Here is an 18147-nt window from a genome sequence, read left to right as displayed (position 1 = left end):
TTATTTTAAATGGTTAAGTCATTAAATATTGTGTGTTTACAAAATCTGAAATAGAATTATCTTGCTAACAATGAAATGAAATATAAATTTATTCTAAATTTATTGGTGTATTCATCTACATTGATGGCCAGCCCTGTGCTCACAGTGTCTTAGACTTGGCATACTTTAGTAACCAAAACAAGAAAAAAAAATCCCTTTTATTACTTAAGAATTGCTAGTGGTCAGCCTCCTTCCTAAAGCATGCAGGAAAGCCAGGGAAGAGAGGAATCAACAGAAATACAGAAACAACGTCAGGCACTGGGACGTGGCCAGGCTGTGGAAGGAGCTGGATGCAGGGACCTGGAGTGCTGGGGATTGGGAGTCAGGCTGGAGTTGTAAGTAGGGTGGTCAGGGTTGGGGAAAGACCTCACTGGATTGGTGACCTTTGAAGAAAGCCTTGGAGGAGGTAAGGAGATTAGTCCTGCAGATATTTGTCGGGAGATGGACTTGAGATGGAAAGAAAAGGCAGTGAAAAGGAGCAGAAGTGGGAGCATGTCAATGTGTTCTAAGAACAGCAAGAAACCAGTGTGGCTGGAGTGCAGGGAGCAGAGGGGAGAGGAGGAGAGGGCATGAAGCCAGGCGGTGTTGGTCCTCTAGGCCCTTATAAGGATTTCCCTTTATTCTAAGCCAAGTCAGTAAGACTTTCAGCAGAGCAATGAGCTCACCTGACTTTCATTTTTAAAGAATAATGGATTCCTGGGTTGAGAATCCACCATGAGGTGCGGGAACCCAAAAGACCAGTTGGGCAGTCATTGTAGCAATTCAGGTGAGAACTCATGGGGCTTCATTTAGACCAGAGGGGTAATAATGTGTAAGAAATGAGACTGGGAGTGGAAACTGTTCTGACAGTGGAACCACAATGTTTGCTCTTAGATGACATGTGGCATGAGAACCAGAGGGGTGGGGATGATGCCTGGAGTTTTTGCCTGAATTCCCGAAAGAGGAAAATGCTCTCAGCCACAGGGAGAGAGGGCTGAGGGGGAATCAGGAGCTCAGCTTTGGACGTGACTCTGTGATGTCTGTTAGACACCCACGTGGAACTGTAAAGTGGGCAGTTAGATCAGTGAGCCTGGGGAGAGGTCTGGGTTGACGGTATGAATTGTAGTTGATGGTCTATAGATGGTGTTTAAAGCCTTGAGATCAGAAAGCTGAGGAGAAGGCCAAAGACTGAGCATCAGCACTGCACAAGTAAGAAGTGGGGGAGGGGAGAAGGGCACTGTCAACCAGGATTTAGCAACTGGAAATCACTGGGGGTCTTGAGGACAGATTTTGCAGAGTGATGGGGGCAAAAGCCTGATCAAAGCAGGATTAAGGAAAAGTGGGAAAAGAATTGGAAATGGTGAGTATAGACACCTCTTTGGTAAGTTTTGTTCACAAAGGGAATAAAAAGGGGCAGTAGCTGCTGGGAGAAGTGAGTTCAAAATTAATTTATTTCCCAATTACTGATGGCATACAACATATTAGTTTCAGGTGTACAACACAGTGATTAGACATTATATAACGTAGGAAGTGATCCCCTGGTAAGTCCAGGACCCACCTGGCACTGTATTTGTTACAATGTTATTGGCTATATTCCGTTTACATCCCTGGGGATCAAGTTTTCTTAAGATGAGAGAAAACAGCAAGTTTCTATATAGTAAGAATGATTTTATACCAAAAAAATAATAATAATAATAAGATACAGGAGAATTTGGATGTTTGAGATCTATTTACTATGATATAAAAATTGTTTTATTTTTAATTTAAAAGACATTGCATTGTTAGTCGTGTTTTTTTTAATAACTTAAAAAGTTCCGTTATATATTTGCTTCTTTTCAAGATATCTTAAAAAATATTTAGAGAAAAGTTATTTTACTTTAGCCAGTGGATTGACTAAGAAGTAAGTTATTACTGTTTCATCAAAATTCTGGTTTAATAGCTATAAAGGAATTTTAGGTGATTTTTATGTGTACATGGCTGTTCTTTTTCCCTCAGGTATTTGGTTATGGAATTAATGGATGCTAACTTATGTCAGGTTATTCATATGGAGTTGGACCATGAGAGAATGTCCTACCTTCTCTACCAGATGCTCTGTGGTATTAAACACCTCCATTCAGCCGGCATCATTCATCGAGTAAGTAGTGATGCCATATAATTTTATTTTTAAAATCACGATCATTTTGTTATATCAGAATCTTCCAGATACAAAAGAAACTAATCTTTTAAAAAAAAATTTCAGAGTTAAAAATCCACATAAACTGTGGAATTGTATTGAGTTTCCAAACACTGTTGCTATCAGAAGACATCTGTGTTCGCCTGGGAAGCCTGGGCCCGTGTGGGCCACCCTCAGTGCAGGCCAGCGCCAGGTGCTCCACTTGACATTGCCGAAAAATAGGACAGACTACTCCCAAATACTACTTACCCATATTCACCTATTGTTACTACTTTTGCTGCATTTGAAATCCCATTTTTAATGAATCAAGGGATTGGATTTGGGGTGTGGTAAATTTAGAGGCTAAGTAGTACATGATATATAGGTGCTTGAGAAATCTTGCATAAATTATGGCCCAAATACCTGTTTCTTCTGTTGTAACATTCTGCCACTCCAGCATCCACCTGGGCCTCTTTTTTTTTTTTTTTCTTTAAGTATATTTTATTGATTATACTGTTACAGTTGTCCCAGTTTTTCCCCCTTTTACTTACTCCACTCAGACCTCCCTTCCTTGCAGTCCTCCCACTTAGTTCATGTCCATGGCTCATACATGTAAGTTCTTTGGCTTCACCCTTTCCTATACTATTCTTAACATCCCCCTGTCTTATTTTGTACCTACCAGTTAATGCTTCTTAATTCCTGCACCATTTCTCCCATTCTCCCTCTTCCCCCTCCCAGCTCATAACCCTTCAAATGATCCCCATACCTATGATTCTGGTCCTATTCCAGTTGTTTGCTTAATTTGTTTTTGTTTTTGTTTTTTAGATTCAGTTGTTGATAGTTGTGAATTTGTTGTCATTTTAATGTTCATGGTTTTGATCTTCTTTTTCTTCAATAAGTTCCTTTAACATTTCATATAATAATGGTCTGGTGATGAACTCCTTTAGCTTTACCATGTCTGGGAAGCACTTTTATATGTTCTTCCATTCTAAATGATAGTTTTGCTGGATAGAGTAATCTTGGTTCTAGGTCCTTGCTTTTCATTATTTTGAATATTTTTTGCCAGTCTGTTCTTGCCTGCAGAGTTTCTTTTGAGAAATCGGTTGATATCTTATGGAAACTCCTTTGTAGGTAACTGTCTTCTTTTCTTGTGCTGCTTTTAAGATTCTCTCTTTTATCTTTAATTATGATATGTTTTGGTGTGGTCCTCTTTGGGTCCAAATTGTTTGGGACTCTCTATGCTTGCTGGACTTGTATGTCTATTTCCTTTGCTAAATTAGGGAACTTTTCTTTCGTTGTTTTTTCAGATAAGTTTTCAATTTCTTGCTCTTCCTCGTCTCTTTCTGGCACCCCTATGATTCAGGTATTGGCACACTTAAAGTTTTCCCAGAGGTTCCTAAGCCTCTCCTCATTTTTTTCAATTCTTGTTTCCTCATTCTGTACTAGTTGACTGTTTTTTTCTTCCTTATGTTCCAAATCATTGATTTGAACCCCGGTTTCCTTCCCTTCACCATTGGTTTTGTGTGGATTTTCCTTCATTTCACTTAGCATAGCCTTCACTTCTTTCCTTATGTGTTTGCCATACTTAAGCGTATCTGTCAAGCCTGTGAGCATCTTTATCATCAGTGTTTTGAATTATGCGTTTGTTAGGTTGTGTATCTCCTCATCTGTGAGGTTCGCTATCTCCTCGTCTCCCACTGGAACCTTGTTCTGTTCCCTTTTGGGCCATACTTCTAAGTTTCCTCATCTTGACAGGCTCCCGTGTGTGTTTGCCTCTGTGTCTTAGGTAGTGCTATTTCCCCTGGCATGTTGTAAGGAGCCTTAGGTATTTGTCAGTACAGAGCGACTCGTTTCAACACATTGTGGCGCTGTATGTGGGGGAAGGGTCTGAGGGAACAATGCCGCTTGCTCAGCACTCGCCCCTTTTCCAGGCATTTCTCCCACTTCTGTATATGACTGGCACCTCTCTAGCTGTTGCCCTGGTTGTTGTTCCAAGAGTGAGTGGGTCTAAGGACGTTCTAGGACCATGGGGTGCTTTAAACAAGTGGACTCTGCTGAGAGACCAGCAGTTTCTGCCTCTTACCCAACCCCCACTGGTCTGCACAGGCAGAAGCAATGAAACTTGGTTTCCCCTAGCGCTGGGACCGTGAGCTGTGCTGTCTGGTGAGTAGCTGGGAATGCTCCCCAGGTGTCCCTCCCAACTTTTTAAAACATGTAACTATGCTTTCCACCAGCCTGCCGCTACCACCGCTGCTGCCACCACTACACTGTGTCCTCTCTGCCCCGGCTCCACCCCTCCTACCTGTCTGGATGAGTAGTTCTTCTTTATATCTTTGTTTGTTGGACTTCCATGCAACTTGATTTTCTGAAACTTCTGGTTATCTCTTGTTTTGAGGTAGTTGTATTCCTTCTTAGTTGTGGAGGGAGACACAGTGTGTCTGTCTACACTTCCATCTTGGCCGGAAGTTCAGTGTTAGTAATAATGTAATTTTATTGGGATCATTTGTAGCATTCTCTAAATTATTACCATACTAATTTTGTTCACAAACTGTCTTTAGATACTATGTTTCAACACCAAGAAGTTGTCATTTCTTGGAACGAAATCTGGATGGGAAGGAAGTTAGTGAGACAAGAACAATGAAGCCTATTCATACAGAGAAAAATAGAGAGATTTTCAATAGGTTATCTAGCTACATCTTCCCATTTCTCTAGCTACATCTTCCCATTTCTCTGTTTTCAGTGATGACAATCTTCCTCCTTTTGATCCCAGAGATATGTATGAGGAACTGCAGAATGCCATTTCCTCACCCCTTTTCCATGATTCATCTTTTTAATTATCTCCTACTGGCTGGTTTGGCTCAGTGGATTGAGCGTCGGCCTGCGAGCTAAGTGTCGCTGGTCCGATCTTCCAGTCAGGGCACATCAGAGAAGGAAAACTCTGACTCCAAAAAACCTCCGCTGCCTTGCGGCATACCTCTTCAGGGGAAAGGCTAAGGGAGTAAACCCCGACAGAAAATCCGGAGCCGGAGTACCTAAGGCGGTTTGACGTTGTAGTCAACACCGGCAACTCCTGCGGCGCACCTGAAGCCAAGCTGTATTGACTCCGTCTTTCCCTTGGATCCTTCAGCTGCGAAGGGAGGGGGGGTCTGCTGTGTGGGCAACAGCAGACCCTCCATATCACCCTGCCCAGGCTCTGTAGCTTCAGCTTCACTGGAGAGGACACTCCAGCGTCATCGCAAGATGTCGATTCAACACGGGAGGAGACAGATACCGTGTCACTCCCGAGTTGGACTGCACAGCCATTCTCGGCGGTGCAGATAGACTCTTAAGAAGCTACACCATCGTCCCTCGAGACGGACGGCTGCCGAGACTGGAGTAGATCCATTAGGTGCCAGGAAAGGTTGATCCCATCACAGCTCATGAATGCTGGTCTCCGTGGTGACAGAGCCCACCAAACCAGAAAGGGCTCAGCCCTTGCCCTTGTCATGAGCCTCAGGTCTGCAGCGCAAGGCCAGGGTGCATGAGGCCAGCGTGTGAGAGGCGTCCCTGGTCCTCTCAGATCCTGTCCCAGCCTGGGAGGCTGGCTGATATATGCTTGGCTCCTGACCAGTGAGCCATTATGTAAAATACAGCCTCTGCTGCCACCAAGTGTTCAGTTAAATTAATACAAATTTTGTTGAATCTGCTTTCAAAATAATATTTTTTTAATTAGAAATGAAGATTTCCCAAAATACCATGCATTCCTCTTCTTAAGAGTTTCATAGACCTTTATATAAATTAATGTATTCTTAATATCTCTTAAATACATTTTATATTAAATTCATGCTTTGAAATTAGTGCCCAGATTATTATGTTAAGCCTTACTAACTTGGTAAAGGGAAAAGGTTTGCTGTGTTTGTTTGTTTCCTCTTGAGCCCGGAGATTGGGGGGAAAGCACCATGACCCAGTTCCGGGACCTGGTAAGAGCTACTGCCAACACAGGCCGGTGTTAGGGAATATGCAGACTGTATAGCTAAGGCCCACAGCTGCTGACCAGAGGTCAGCTATGGTCCAAAGAAGGGTTTGGTTTGCCCAGCAGAATGTACAGAAACCTGAGAAAACCCGAGCAAACGATTCCATGGGCCAATTCTCCATCCTGTTCACACCTTCTAGAACTGCTGGGCTCTCTACCTGGAAAAGTGCCATGTGCTTATTGTGAAAAGGCAGATAAAGCGAAAGTGAAAGGCCTTGTGTGTCCCCTCACAGTCCTCCAGGTCCTGAGAGATGAGTCTGTGAACCCTCCCCATCCTTTGTTTGGGTGCAGTACCATGCATGCAACTTCCCGTTAGCGCCATGCGCACCGAGACACACTTCCAGTTAGTGCCCTGAGCACAGGGACATGCTTCCAGTTTTGCTCAGTGAGATGGCTTTATACTCTGCATAAAGTTTGTTATTTAAAAAAAACACCATAATCCCACCACTTACATTTCAAAAATGGGATCATCTTGTACATAATTGTTCTGCAACTTGCTGAATGAGCTGGTTGATTGGTTTTTCATTTCAATCAAGGATCAAATAGTTCTACAAATGTTTATGAAAAATAAAAAATAAAAAAAGAAGAGCCCCCAACTCCTCCCTCTTATTCCTCTCCCCAAAACCAAACTGACATTTTTTTTTAATGTATTTTATTGATTATGTTATTACACTACTTGCATTTTTTCCCCTTTGCTCCCCTCTGTCCAGTACCCCCATTCCCTCCAGCAATCCCACCCCCCTTAGTTCATGTTCATGGGTCATGCATACAAGTTCTTTGGCTTCACCCTTTCCTATATTATTCTTAACTTCCCCTGTCTGTTTTGTACCAACTGATTATGCTTCTCAGTCCCTGCACCATTTCCCCATTTCTCCCCCTCCCCACTCCCAGCTGATAACCCTCCAAATGATCCCCATACCTATGATTCAGTTCCTATTCTGGTTTGCTTAGTTGGATTTTGTTTTTATTTTTTAGATTCAGTTGTTGTTAGTTGTGAGTTTGTTGTCATTTTAGTGTTCATAGTTTTGATCTTCTTTTTCTTAAGTAAGTCCCTTTGGCATTTCATATAATACTGGTTTGGTGATGATGAACTCCTTTAGCTTTACCTTGTCTGGGAGCACTTCACCTGCCTTTCCATTCCAAATGATAGCCTTGCTGGATAGAGTAGTCCTGGTTGCAGATTGCCTTTCATCACATTGAATACTTCTTGCCAGTATCTTCTTGCCTGCAAAGTGTCCTCTGAAAAATCAGCTGATAGTCGTATAGACACTCCCCTGTATGCAACTCTCCACCTCTCTCTTGCTGCCCCCAGGACTCTGTCTTTATCTTTCACCTTTGGCATCTCAATCATCATGTGTCCTGGTGTAGTCCCCTCTGGGTCCAGCTCTCCTGGGACCCTCTGTGCTTCCTGGACCTGTATGTCCATCTCCTTCGCAAAATTTGGGAAGTTTTCCTCATTTTTTTCAATTCTTGCTTCCTTATTCTGCCCTGTTTGACTGCTTTTTCTTCCTTATGTTCCAAATGATTGATTCCAACCCTGGTTTCCTTCCCTTCTCCATTGGTTTTGTGTGGATTTTCCTTCATTTCACTTAGCATAGCCTTCACTTCTTCTGTTATGTGTTTGCCGTACTCAAGCATATCTGTCAAGCCTGTGAGCATCTTTATCACCAGTGTTTTGAATTCTGCATCTGTTAGGTTGTCTCTCCTCATTTATGACGTTGGCTATCTCCTCGTCACTTAGTTCTTGCACTGGAACCTTGATTCGTTTCCCCTTTTGGACCATACTTCTTTGTCTCCTCATTCTGACAGCTCCTGTGTTTGTTTGTCTCTGCGTCCCAGGTAGAGCTATTGCACCTGTTAAGTTGTAAGGGGCGGAGCCTTAGGGATTCGTTAATGCAGGGCGACCTGTTTCACCACATGGTGGTGCTGTATGTGGGGGAGGGGTCTGAGAGGGAACAATGCCGCTTGCTTGGCACTTGCCCCTTTTCCAGGCACCTCTCCCACGTCTGCATTGGACTGGCGCCTTTCTAGCTGCTGCCCTGGCCATCGTTCCTAGAGTGGGTGGGTCTGCAGATGTTCTAGGACTGTGGGGGCCCTTTAAACAGTGGACTCTGCTGAGAGAGCAGCAGTTTCTGCCTCCTCCCCAACCCCCACTGGTCTGCACAGTCATAAGCAATGAGGCTTAATTTTCCCCGTTGCTGGACCATAAGCTTCGAGGGCCAGTGAGGAGCAGGGAATGCTCCCCAGGTGTCCCTCCCAACTTTTTAAAACGTGTGACTGAGCTTTCTGCTGGCATGCCACTGCTGCTCCCGCCACCACACCGCATTCTCTCCACCCTGGCTTCACCCCTCCTACCTGTCTGAATGAGTATTTCTTCTTTATATCTTTGTTTGCTGGACTTCTATGTAGTTGGTTTTCTGGAACTTCTGGTTGTTTCTAGTTTTGAGGTAGTTGTATTCCTTCTTAGTTGTGGAGGGAGAGGCAGCGTGTCTGTCTATGCCTTCATCTTGGCCGGAAGTCGCAAACTGACTTCTTTTAGCTGTTTTTTTAGTGTTCATGTCCATATCTTGAAATAATAGGATTAGATATCTGTTCATTGACTTTTATTTAAATTTGGGGTATAAGGTACTGATGTAGTTTTCTTTTACCAACCGCAGCCCTCACCTGTCTGGTGCCCCCACCTCCCAGTAATTACCATGGATCTGGATTTGGATCAGAATTCACATTGTGTTTTACATCACGGTAACCAAGTCAGTGCTTTTCACAGGCTGGGCCCCTCGCCCGCACCCTCCCTGGGCCTCACACCAGTACGTCTGTTGGTCTTGAGTCTGAGGCCCTCGTCTGGAAAGTTGGTTTCAGTTTTTCTAGGTGACAAGCCAGTGGGAGTGAGGAAAGAGCCTCTCTTTTCTTAGAAGTCTACCTTTCCTTTCCAGAAAGTTCCCTGAGTGTCTCGTTTCCTACATCACCCCGCCCTCTTGCTTCCTGAGCCTGGGTGTTGGTCCAGATTGTCTCCCTGTGGGCCACACATACTCCCCCAAATTCAGGGTATCATTTGTATTTTGACATGTGGTCCTGGTTTTCTTGTTTTGAGTGGTTTTTAAGATTGAAAGAGGCAGAGCTGCTACCTTGAAATTGCAAGTCCAGTTCATCTTGGAAAGCCACCCCTAGTTGTGTGTGGAGCTGATGGGACAGCAGCCAGCATGGATGTGGGCAGCCCTCCAGGGCCCGGGACCACTGTAAACCCTTCCAGCTGTCCACATTGTTGTATTTTACCACCATTTTCCAGTGGATGGCAGTCGAGTATACTTTGCCAACAAGATCAGTGTGAGGTGACTGTGTTCCATCAGGTGGGAGTGGCTGATGGTGGTCAATGCTTTCCAGTTCACTGGGTCTCCTGCAGCTGGCTGGCAGTGCTGCCCTGGTCACCCTCATGCGCGTGGCTCTGCTGTCGTTCAAGGTCAGGCTGAGTTGCAGGAGCTGCTGGGTGGTAAAGTATAGATAAGTCAGCCTCCTCAGAAGAAGGCACCAGCCCATGCCAGAAAAGCCTGTTTGGGCCTCTCCCACCAGCGCAGGTCATCGCCAGGCCTCACCTCATTATTGAGGTTTTAAAAGAAATTTTCTCGTGAAGTTGAGCATTATTTTATCTTTTAGTTATTTGTATTCTAAAGTGCCTACTCTTGTCATATACTTCGATTTTTGAAAAAGGGAACTAGGAACAAATTGGGTTGTTTTGTCTTAGCTGCCTTACAATGTGAGTCTCCTCACAGGGACAGTTGCCAGGTGGGTGTGGGCTGACTCTTCCCTGGCAGTACTGCATATGGAACAGCAGCTGTGGTGGGGGTGGCCACTTCCCTGGGACACGCTTCGGGGTACACACAGGGCTCCAGGACCACTTGCGGCTGGGGCGTCTGTACAGTTCTTGGTGCAAATCTTCACTGTGTTTCTAAAAAACTATATATTTATAATTTGTTTTCCTGAATTGGAAAGTTCAGAAAGAGTGTTTAACAGTAATGAAACAGAACTTTAGCTGTTGTAATTTTTAAGTGGTTCTCTGCTCAATACAGCAACACTTTACAGCATCACATGCCATTTGCAGCACATCAGTTGGAAGGTTTTAAGTCAGGTATTAGGCCTGACACTTCACACTTCAAGAACTCCTGGGCCCTCCTGTGAGGTGTGTCTTGGTGTTTGACATGCAGCTATGCAATGGAAAATGCTTGTGAATAGAGGAGATGTGGGTTGTCAGAAATCATAGTTTCTAGGGTGAGTTTGCAAGTTGGCATTCCCAGGCAAAAGTAAAATTCCTGTGGCCTGAGGAAGGGGCTGGACTGTTGGAGATCAGCTTGAAGAAAAGCCTCCAAGTTCAAGGGGAAAGTGACAGAAGTTGTGTTGAAGCAGTGAGAGTGGCAGGGTGTAGCCCTGTGCGCACACAGCAGGCATTTCCCGACTGACCGTCAGGCTCAGTCCTGAGGGTGCAAGGCACAGAAGGGCCCCTCCCAGAGCCTACACTTGGGGGTGGGGGAGCTGCAAGGGGAGGGTGTGTGTGCATGCTGGGGGATGTGGATCAGGGTGGGGTGTGCAGTTGGTGATCATGGTCTTGTCCTACCAAATGAAGAAAGAGCTGTGGGAAGATTCCAGGGTGTGGCAGTTCAAGCCAGGTGCTGACCAGTGTGGTAGCATAGTCATCCCAGGCTGCTGAGCACATAGAATGTGGCTGTAACTGAAGTGATAACTAATACTGTCTGAAAAACTCAAAAAGAGCCTGGAGACTTTGACTAGAAATAAATGACAGATTTATTCAAGAGTCTTATAGTTTGCACACTGGGAACACACTAGGCAAAAACCCAGAAGTGTTCTGAAGAAGAAAGAAAAGGTAAGAGCTTCTATAGTAAAAAGTATATTCTTGAGAATATTCAGCCCTGTGTCCTCAGACCTAGGATCAGCCCACGATAGTTGTCAGTCAGGTGTCGGGTGGTCTGGGTGATGGGTGCCAAGTGGTCTAGAGGCTGGGCACCAGGAGGCCTGGTTACATCGTATGGTCTGGATAATGGGTGTCAGGAGAATGTCAGGTGGCTTGCATGCATGAGTCCCTCGGGATCATCAGAGCATTAGCCAGAGCTCTGGTATGTGTCAAGATGTGTGTCCAAGCATTGACACAGGAGGAAGTTAAAAAAGCTTAAGTTCCCAGGCTACTTACTTAGAAGAATAGTTTTTCCTCATAATGTTAACAATTTTGGCAGCTTGGTTAAAGTGACTCCCTTTTTTATATTCCCTCCCCACACTCCTTCCTCAATACCATGGATATATTGGATTAAATAAAATGTATCATTAAAATTAGTTTTACCTGTTTCTATTCACTCTTTTTAAGGTGGCTACTAGAAAATGTAAATTATATCTGTTGGACAGCAGGGAAGAGCCATATGTTGTGAACTGAAAGTTGACCAGGCAAGGAGACAAGGACGTGTGTTGTGGAAGCCCTCAGAAGGCTTTCATTTCTTTACTGAGTTGCTGAAAAGAATGAGATGGTAACACATCTGAACATGCACACTTTTCTCACATGCAAAGTTTGATCAAGCAACAGGGAATCCACAGGGAATTCAAAAAGTCTACTGCAGACTAAATCCATTTCTTGGGATATAACATTTAAAAACAATTGTCAGACACAGTTTACCTTCTAAAGAAACTTATTTATGGGAACAAACTACTTTGGAAGATTAATGTAAGAAGTAATGGGAGGAAGTTAAGGGAAATGACTACTCCATACTGCAGAAACATACAGGACAGCAAACATGGCCCAAAGAAAAAGCTCCTCTGGGGAAAAAGCAGTGAAAGCAGAATGTAAGACTAGTGCCCTGCTCCAAGGTCAGCAACTTGAACAACCAAAAAGAGAAAAGAAAGAAAAAGACCTTGTCCAGCACTGGGTCAGTGAGGGACCCAGGAAGGAGCTGTGTGTTTTGGAGCCCCTGAGAGCAGAGTGGTGCCCTTCAAGGGGCATGTCTTGATCTGAGGACCGAATACTCTTGCCTGGACCCACAGAGACACACTGTTGTGCTAGAAACAGAGAGCATGCCTGGGGCGTGTGGGCCAGCAGCCTGCCTGCCTGTGCGCGTGCACTCACTCTGCTGCGGGCAGAGGTTAAGTCTCTTACAGCTGTCGGCTAGAAACTGGGGTTTCCTTCTTCCTCTTTGCAAATCATAGGGAAACTGAACATCTATGCCTGTTATATCTCCTGAGCTGGGAGCAGTAAAGGACGACCACTTAGCCAGTTGCTAGATGTATCTCCATTGAGGAATCGTCTTCCCATGGTTTCCATGACCAGGAAGGAGAGGAGGCTGTGGTGACTTTCCAGAGGCTGCCAGGGGACCACGGCTGAGCAGACGAGTCACTTCATAGCAAACAAGAACTAACTCCTCCAGGGCAAATGAGTCAGAATTTCTGTTTAAAATGGTGCTTGCATATAGGTTTACAAGTGTCCTAAGTACCCCTAGGGAAAAGTGTTGATAGCACATGGTGCCTGCTGCTAGAAACTTGGCACTGGGTTAGAATGGAACAGTATCTCTGAGGTTTTAGACCATTTTAGATATCAGCATGTGGTGTTCAGGGCCCACTCCTGAAGACTGTTAAAATAAAACCCAAGCACATACGTGAATGACCCATGGACATGAACAACATGGTGGGAATCGACTGTGGGAGCCGGGGTGGGATGGGCGGAGGACAGCAAAGGGGGAAAAATTGAGACAACTTTAAGTAGAATAAAACAATTAAAAAAATGATGCAGAAAGAAAAACTGCCTTGAGAGAACATGCACATTCTAAGAGGCCAAACGTTCCCTTAGGGTGAAGGGATGACAGCTCATGAAATGGAAAACAGTGATTTCCTTGAATATGTGCAACTATCACGGCAAGGCATTTTCCTTTATAAAACATAAATTTCCCACTACACAAAGGAACCCAATGAATGACTTTACAGGGCAGGTCCCATAGGCACTGGGAGTGACCACAGGTCCTCGAGCAGCTGCAGCATGGGGGAGGCACTCAGAGTGCTTTACAGATCAGTCCCAACTGGTAATGCCTGATGGGGAGTGAAGGTGAAGCTTACACCCCAAGAAGTGGTCAAAGTCAAAGTTTCCACGCGACGCCCCTGAACCCCTGCACGCAGAGGCCTGGCTTCTGGCGCAGGGCTGCAGTCACGTGCGCGGCAGAGCTGGGGTGGGGGAGTAGGTATGGTCTCTCTCTGTACAGTACTTTGCTGTGCGGTCCCTACAGAGGTGCTTGTGCCACCGCTCTGAGACATGTTCCTGCGTTTAGCCAAGCAATTCAGAGTAGTCTTCCGACTACGAAGAGGAGGCTCTGGAGCGCCCCTGCTGCCGGGTGGAAGTGACGTCCCTGGAGCCGCTGCATGGTGGGCTGCAGCAGCTATGGACGCAGCTGTCGGACACACAGCCGGCACAGCCGAGCTGCTCGGTGCCAGGAGCGGTGGGTCCAGCAGCCGCCTCCAGCAGGTCCCAGCTCAGCTGTGCGTGCTGAGGGTTCCCCTGAACGCAGTTCCAGCACTGCTTGCTGGGCCTACTGTCAAACTGCACTTTCTGCGGAATGGGCTGATCCCGGTCTTGAACCTGGAGGAGACCCCCATCTCTCACCGCCCTCTCCTTCTGCTCAGGAGGCAGCGCTGCACAGTGCACCATGCCTGCCACCTAGGGCCTGGGCACGGGCTGGGACTGCGTGGGCCTGGCCTGGCAGTGTGGTCTCCTACCCTAAGCCGCAGCTCCAGCCCTTATGCCGGGCGCTGGTCCAGCCCTCAGCCCAGCCAGCTCCCCCTTACAAGGTTTTAAGCAAAACAAAGCTCATTAAGGTTTCCACATGGTTGGGAGGGCTACTGTCTGACCTCTTTAAGCTTATTTGTATTCTTTTACGTTTGAGAGCAGGATTTTCTAAAATTGTTCCAAAATGCCAGGATTCCATTCTCACTTCCCCTCCTGCCAGCACTGTTGGTGCTTCGGTCGTCTGGGGCCCCTCCAGTCCTGGCCCTGTGAGCTTGTTAATTTATCATGCTTTGATTCATTTCATTCATTTAAACCGTTTCTGTCCTAGGATTTGAAACCTAGCAACATCGTGGTAAAGTCAGACTGCACCCTTAAGATCCTGGACTTTGGCCTGGCCCGGACAGCGTGCACCAACTTCATGATGACCCCCTACGTGGTGACGCGGTACTACCGGGCGCCTGAAGTCATCCTGGGCATGGGCTACAAAGAGAACGGTGAGTGCGCCCGGAGCCGGAAGGGGCTGTGAGCCTCAGACTGTGCCATGGGCGTCCTCGTTTAGTCTCTTTACTGTGAACTAAATTAAATATAACGTGGGGTCTGTGTTACATATTATCATAGTCCACATAAAAGAAATCATTAATTTTATTTTTCCACTAGTCAAAATCATTCACTTTTGAATGTTTGTCAAAGTCTAACATACTTACAGGAAAGTATGCGGATCTCGAAGTCTGCAGCAGCACAGCCGCATGCCAGCACCTCCCCGGGGGCCCCCCAGTCTCAGCCCCAAGGGAAGCCTTTACCCTAATTTCTAGCACCATTCATTAGTTTTGCTTATCTTTGAACTTGATATAAACGAAATAATACATGTTCTTTTTGCATAAAATCAGTGTTTTTTAACATCAAAACTTATTTAAGCAATATCAGAGTTCTTTTGAACTTAACTTTTCAGAAATTTGTCAAAAAGAAAGAAATCTGAAAGTTTGCCTGAGTCATCTGCAGTGAGTCTTTCTTCAGGCTTATTTAGCTGTTCTGTAACATGCACACCCACTCCAAGAGAGACAGCTCCGTGGGCTTCTTTTGTTCCCTGTGGCAGAGAGAGGAAGTTAGATTTCTGTTTACCTTCCCGGCACACATACAGAAAAGGTGAACACCTAGCAGGACCTCACCTGGAGCCCAGGAAAGCGAACCTGCCTCTGGCTGACAGGAGATAGGGGGTATTTTACAGAAGCTCTCTGTTGACCAGCTGGGTTTGTCTTTGTGTGGGAGGGGCTTTGAGGAACGAGATGTGGGTCTCCTTTTGGTTTTAATCACCTGGTGTTTGGTAGTGGACATCTGGTCTGTCGGGTGCATCATGGCAGAAATGGTCCTCCATAAAGTCCTGTTCCCAGGAAGAGACTGTATCCTTCTCAGGGAGACTCCGCCTTGGCCACAGGGCTGGACAGTGGGGGTGTGGCCTGAAACAACTTTGGGTGTACAGGCACTGTTTGTTTCTGGGGCCTAGTTCATGTTTTAAGCTATCAAGCTTTGGCATCTTCAGCACTGTAACCCTGGCTCGCTGCACACTGATGACTCCAATGGAGGCCTACAGTATTCACAGTGTGAGGTTCACCCATAGCAGTGTGTTCTGCATTTGTGTGTTTAGGACACTGTTAGAATTCCTTTTCTTCACCTTTGTTTTGTTCATGGCACATTATAATTTTATCATTTCATTTTATTTTCAGTTGACATCTGGTCAGTGGGTTGCATCATGGGCGAGCTGGTGAAAGGTTGTGTGATATTCCAAGGCACTGACCGTATCCTTCCTGGGCCTCCCGCCGTGCTTCCCTTAACCCTCGGGCAGCCAGCACTCAAAGGAGAGTCCACGTCCAGCCTGGGTTCATGGTGGCTTCATTGTGTTTGTTAAGTTAGTGTTACAAATCAAATGGTTCACTTTGACAGTTCCTCTTTTACTTGACTACCTCTAATGATTTTACTGAGGCTTGGAGTTAAGTTGGCTCTTAATTTTATCAAAAATAGCTTATTAGGAACTTATTTACTATTTGATGAATATTCTGTTGTAAATGAAAATACTGTTTGTTTAGTTCATTCAATTAATTTAACTAGGCAAGTTGCTATCTAAATAGGTCAGTATTCTTACATAACTCAATTAATATACCATTTTGTTACTTATCCGTATACATTAAAATATTTTCCCCAAAGAACAAAGCATGCTACATACAACCTAAATGAAAAAGATTAAAGTGAAAGTTTGTGAGGAAAAATATATGGTAAATTTTCTTCTTTGTTACTCTGCTGACATTTTGTAGAATTTTTTTTTGATTTATTTATTGTTCTCCTATTACAGTTGTCCCACTTTTTCCCCCATTGCTCGCTCCCACCCAGCCCACCCCTTCCCCACAGTCAATCCCCCCCTCATTGTACTTGTCCATGGGTCATTTATGCTAGTTCCTTTACTAAGTCCTTCCCCTCTCTTACCCCTCTTCTTGTAGAAATTTTTAAAAGATCCTTTTAGAAGGTTATTTTGTGAGACACTGGGAAGTCTAAACAAATATAAAATGCAAAAGAGTAACTTACCCTGTGGTCAGGAAGTCGTATTAATGACATAGCATAAAGTAGAGTAGAGGATAGAATAGCTCTTTCCTGATATTCCTCATATTCGTCCATCTTTAATATTTTTTACTCTAACATGGTTCTTCACATACATCCTTTTTTATTTGTGTTCTAACCACTTAATATTTTCATTAGCCTTTGATTTTGTTTTTTTGTTATGAAATCTTTAAGTGCCTCAGTTCATTGCCAATTTATGGTTATTTTTAAAGGAAATCAAGCTGTGTAGTCATTGTTTGTATTTTGTTAAAGTAATTTAAGGTCTGTATAATTTTACAAAGGTGGTTTTCTTATATTCCTCACAACACAAATTTGGAATGAAAAGATTTTGTTCCTGTAATTTTATTTACCTTCCTTTACATTTTCCACATCACAGATTCTATGTGAAGTTAAGTGCAGCATTTTATTCTGTTCTAATAAATTTTCTAGCAGTTTCCCATAGCCTACCTTAGATTCACTTGTTTCAAACTGTAAAGAGGCCTTTATTTCACAAATAAAGTCAATTAAAAAGGAAAAGGTTGACATATTCTAAAGATAAATAATTTGGAAGTATCTACTTAACATTCAGTTTGTCTCAATTCATATTCATTTTGTGCCTTTTCTTTTTGTATTAAGAAATATTTTCTTCAGAAAGTATAAAAATGAAAAATGTGGGTACTTTTTGGTGCACTAATTTTAAATTCCTGCTTTATATATTAGCATCTTGCAGTGTCAGTAATTAATAGTTCTATATATAAGGTCACCTAATGTCATTCTCAGAACATACATGAAGATTAACATCATTTTTTGAAGATAATTTTCCTTTTTTTTTTCAAATGCACTTTGGTTTATATTACACAGCCTTTGACAAAATGCTGAATTTTTGAAAGCTTTAGTTTTCTTTTTTTTTTTTTGGTTTTTTTTTTAATGTTTTTTATTGATTATATTGTTACAACAGCTCCAATTTTCTCCCCTTTGCTCCCCTCCACCCAGCATCTCCCTCCCCCAGCAATCCCCCCCCAAGTCCATACCCCTGGTTCGTAAAAAATAACTATCCCCCCCTCTCTCAAATATTAAGACCCTTTGTAATCTTGTAAAGGACAATGGGCGAAGGTCTCAAGCTCCTCTAGCTGCTTCAAGCTGGACATGGTCGTTGTCCTACCTACCCTTGGGTCCAGAAAACCCTAATAAGAGTGGGGGTGTAGAGGGGAGGGTGGCCTTCCCACATGGGGAAGGATCGTGCAGACTCCAGGTCAGTTGTCTGTCTCCGGTCAACAGTGTGCTTGGTTTAACAGGCTGGCATCCTTGTTGTGTTCTGGGGGCAACAGATTTGGCGAAAAGTGTTAAAAGACATCATTCAATCCATAACTACTAGATGACAAAAGGCAGGGATTAATTTTTCAATGTTCCATGTTAGGAGAAAGAAAAAAAAAAAAAAAAAAGGGCTTCTTTGTAGGAAGGTGTGCTAGGCACATCTCACCTGTCCAGAACCCTTTTGCCCATTACACTTAGTTTGGGCTGAGGGAAATAGTTTAGGTTTTCCCCCTCTCAGACCTCTGGGCCTTTTCTGTCCAAGCCATTAGGATAGAAAAGAGAAACCAGTTTTAAAGTGAAGCC

General features: G+C 44.3%; 1 protein-coding gene across 6 annotated transcripts in view; it reads left to right on the top strand.

Moving 5' to 3' along the window:
* Window positions 1–18147, top strand: part of MAPK9 (mitogen-activated protein kinase 9) — a 64267-nt gene that overhangs the window by 28389 nt on the left and 17731 nt on the right. For 4 of the 6 annotated variants that reach the window (XM_090290448.1, XM_090290450.1, XM_090290453.1 and 1 more), the window contains 3 exons: window positions 2014–2152; window positions 14273–14438; window positions 15666–15737. In XM_090290448.1, the coding sequence (XP_090146574.1) occupies window positions 2014–2152; window positions 14273–14438; window positions 15666–15737 (377 nt within the window). Of the gene's footprint in view, window positions 1–2013; window positions 2153–14272; window positions 14439–15269; window positions 15342–15665; window positions 15738–18147 lie in introns of all 6 variants that reach the window. The other 2 variants (XM_090290449.1, XM_090290451.1) reach the window with 1 other exon arrangement.

The sequence above is a fragment of the Furipterus horrens genome, unplaced genomic scaffold, assembly GCF_987537825.1.
Source record: "Furipterus horrens unplaced genomic scaffold, mFurHor1.1.pri manual_scaffold_10, whole genome shotgun sequence".
Lineage (NCBI taxonomy): Eukaryota > Metazoa > Chordata > Mammalia > Chiroptera > Furipteridae > Furipterus > Furipterus horrens.
The sequence above is the reverse complement of the archived record's forward strand: the minus strand, read 5'-3'. Positions and strand labels throughout refer to the sequence as shown.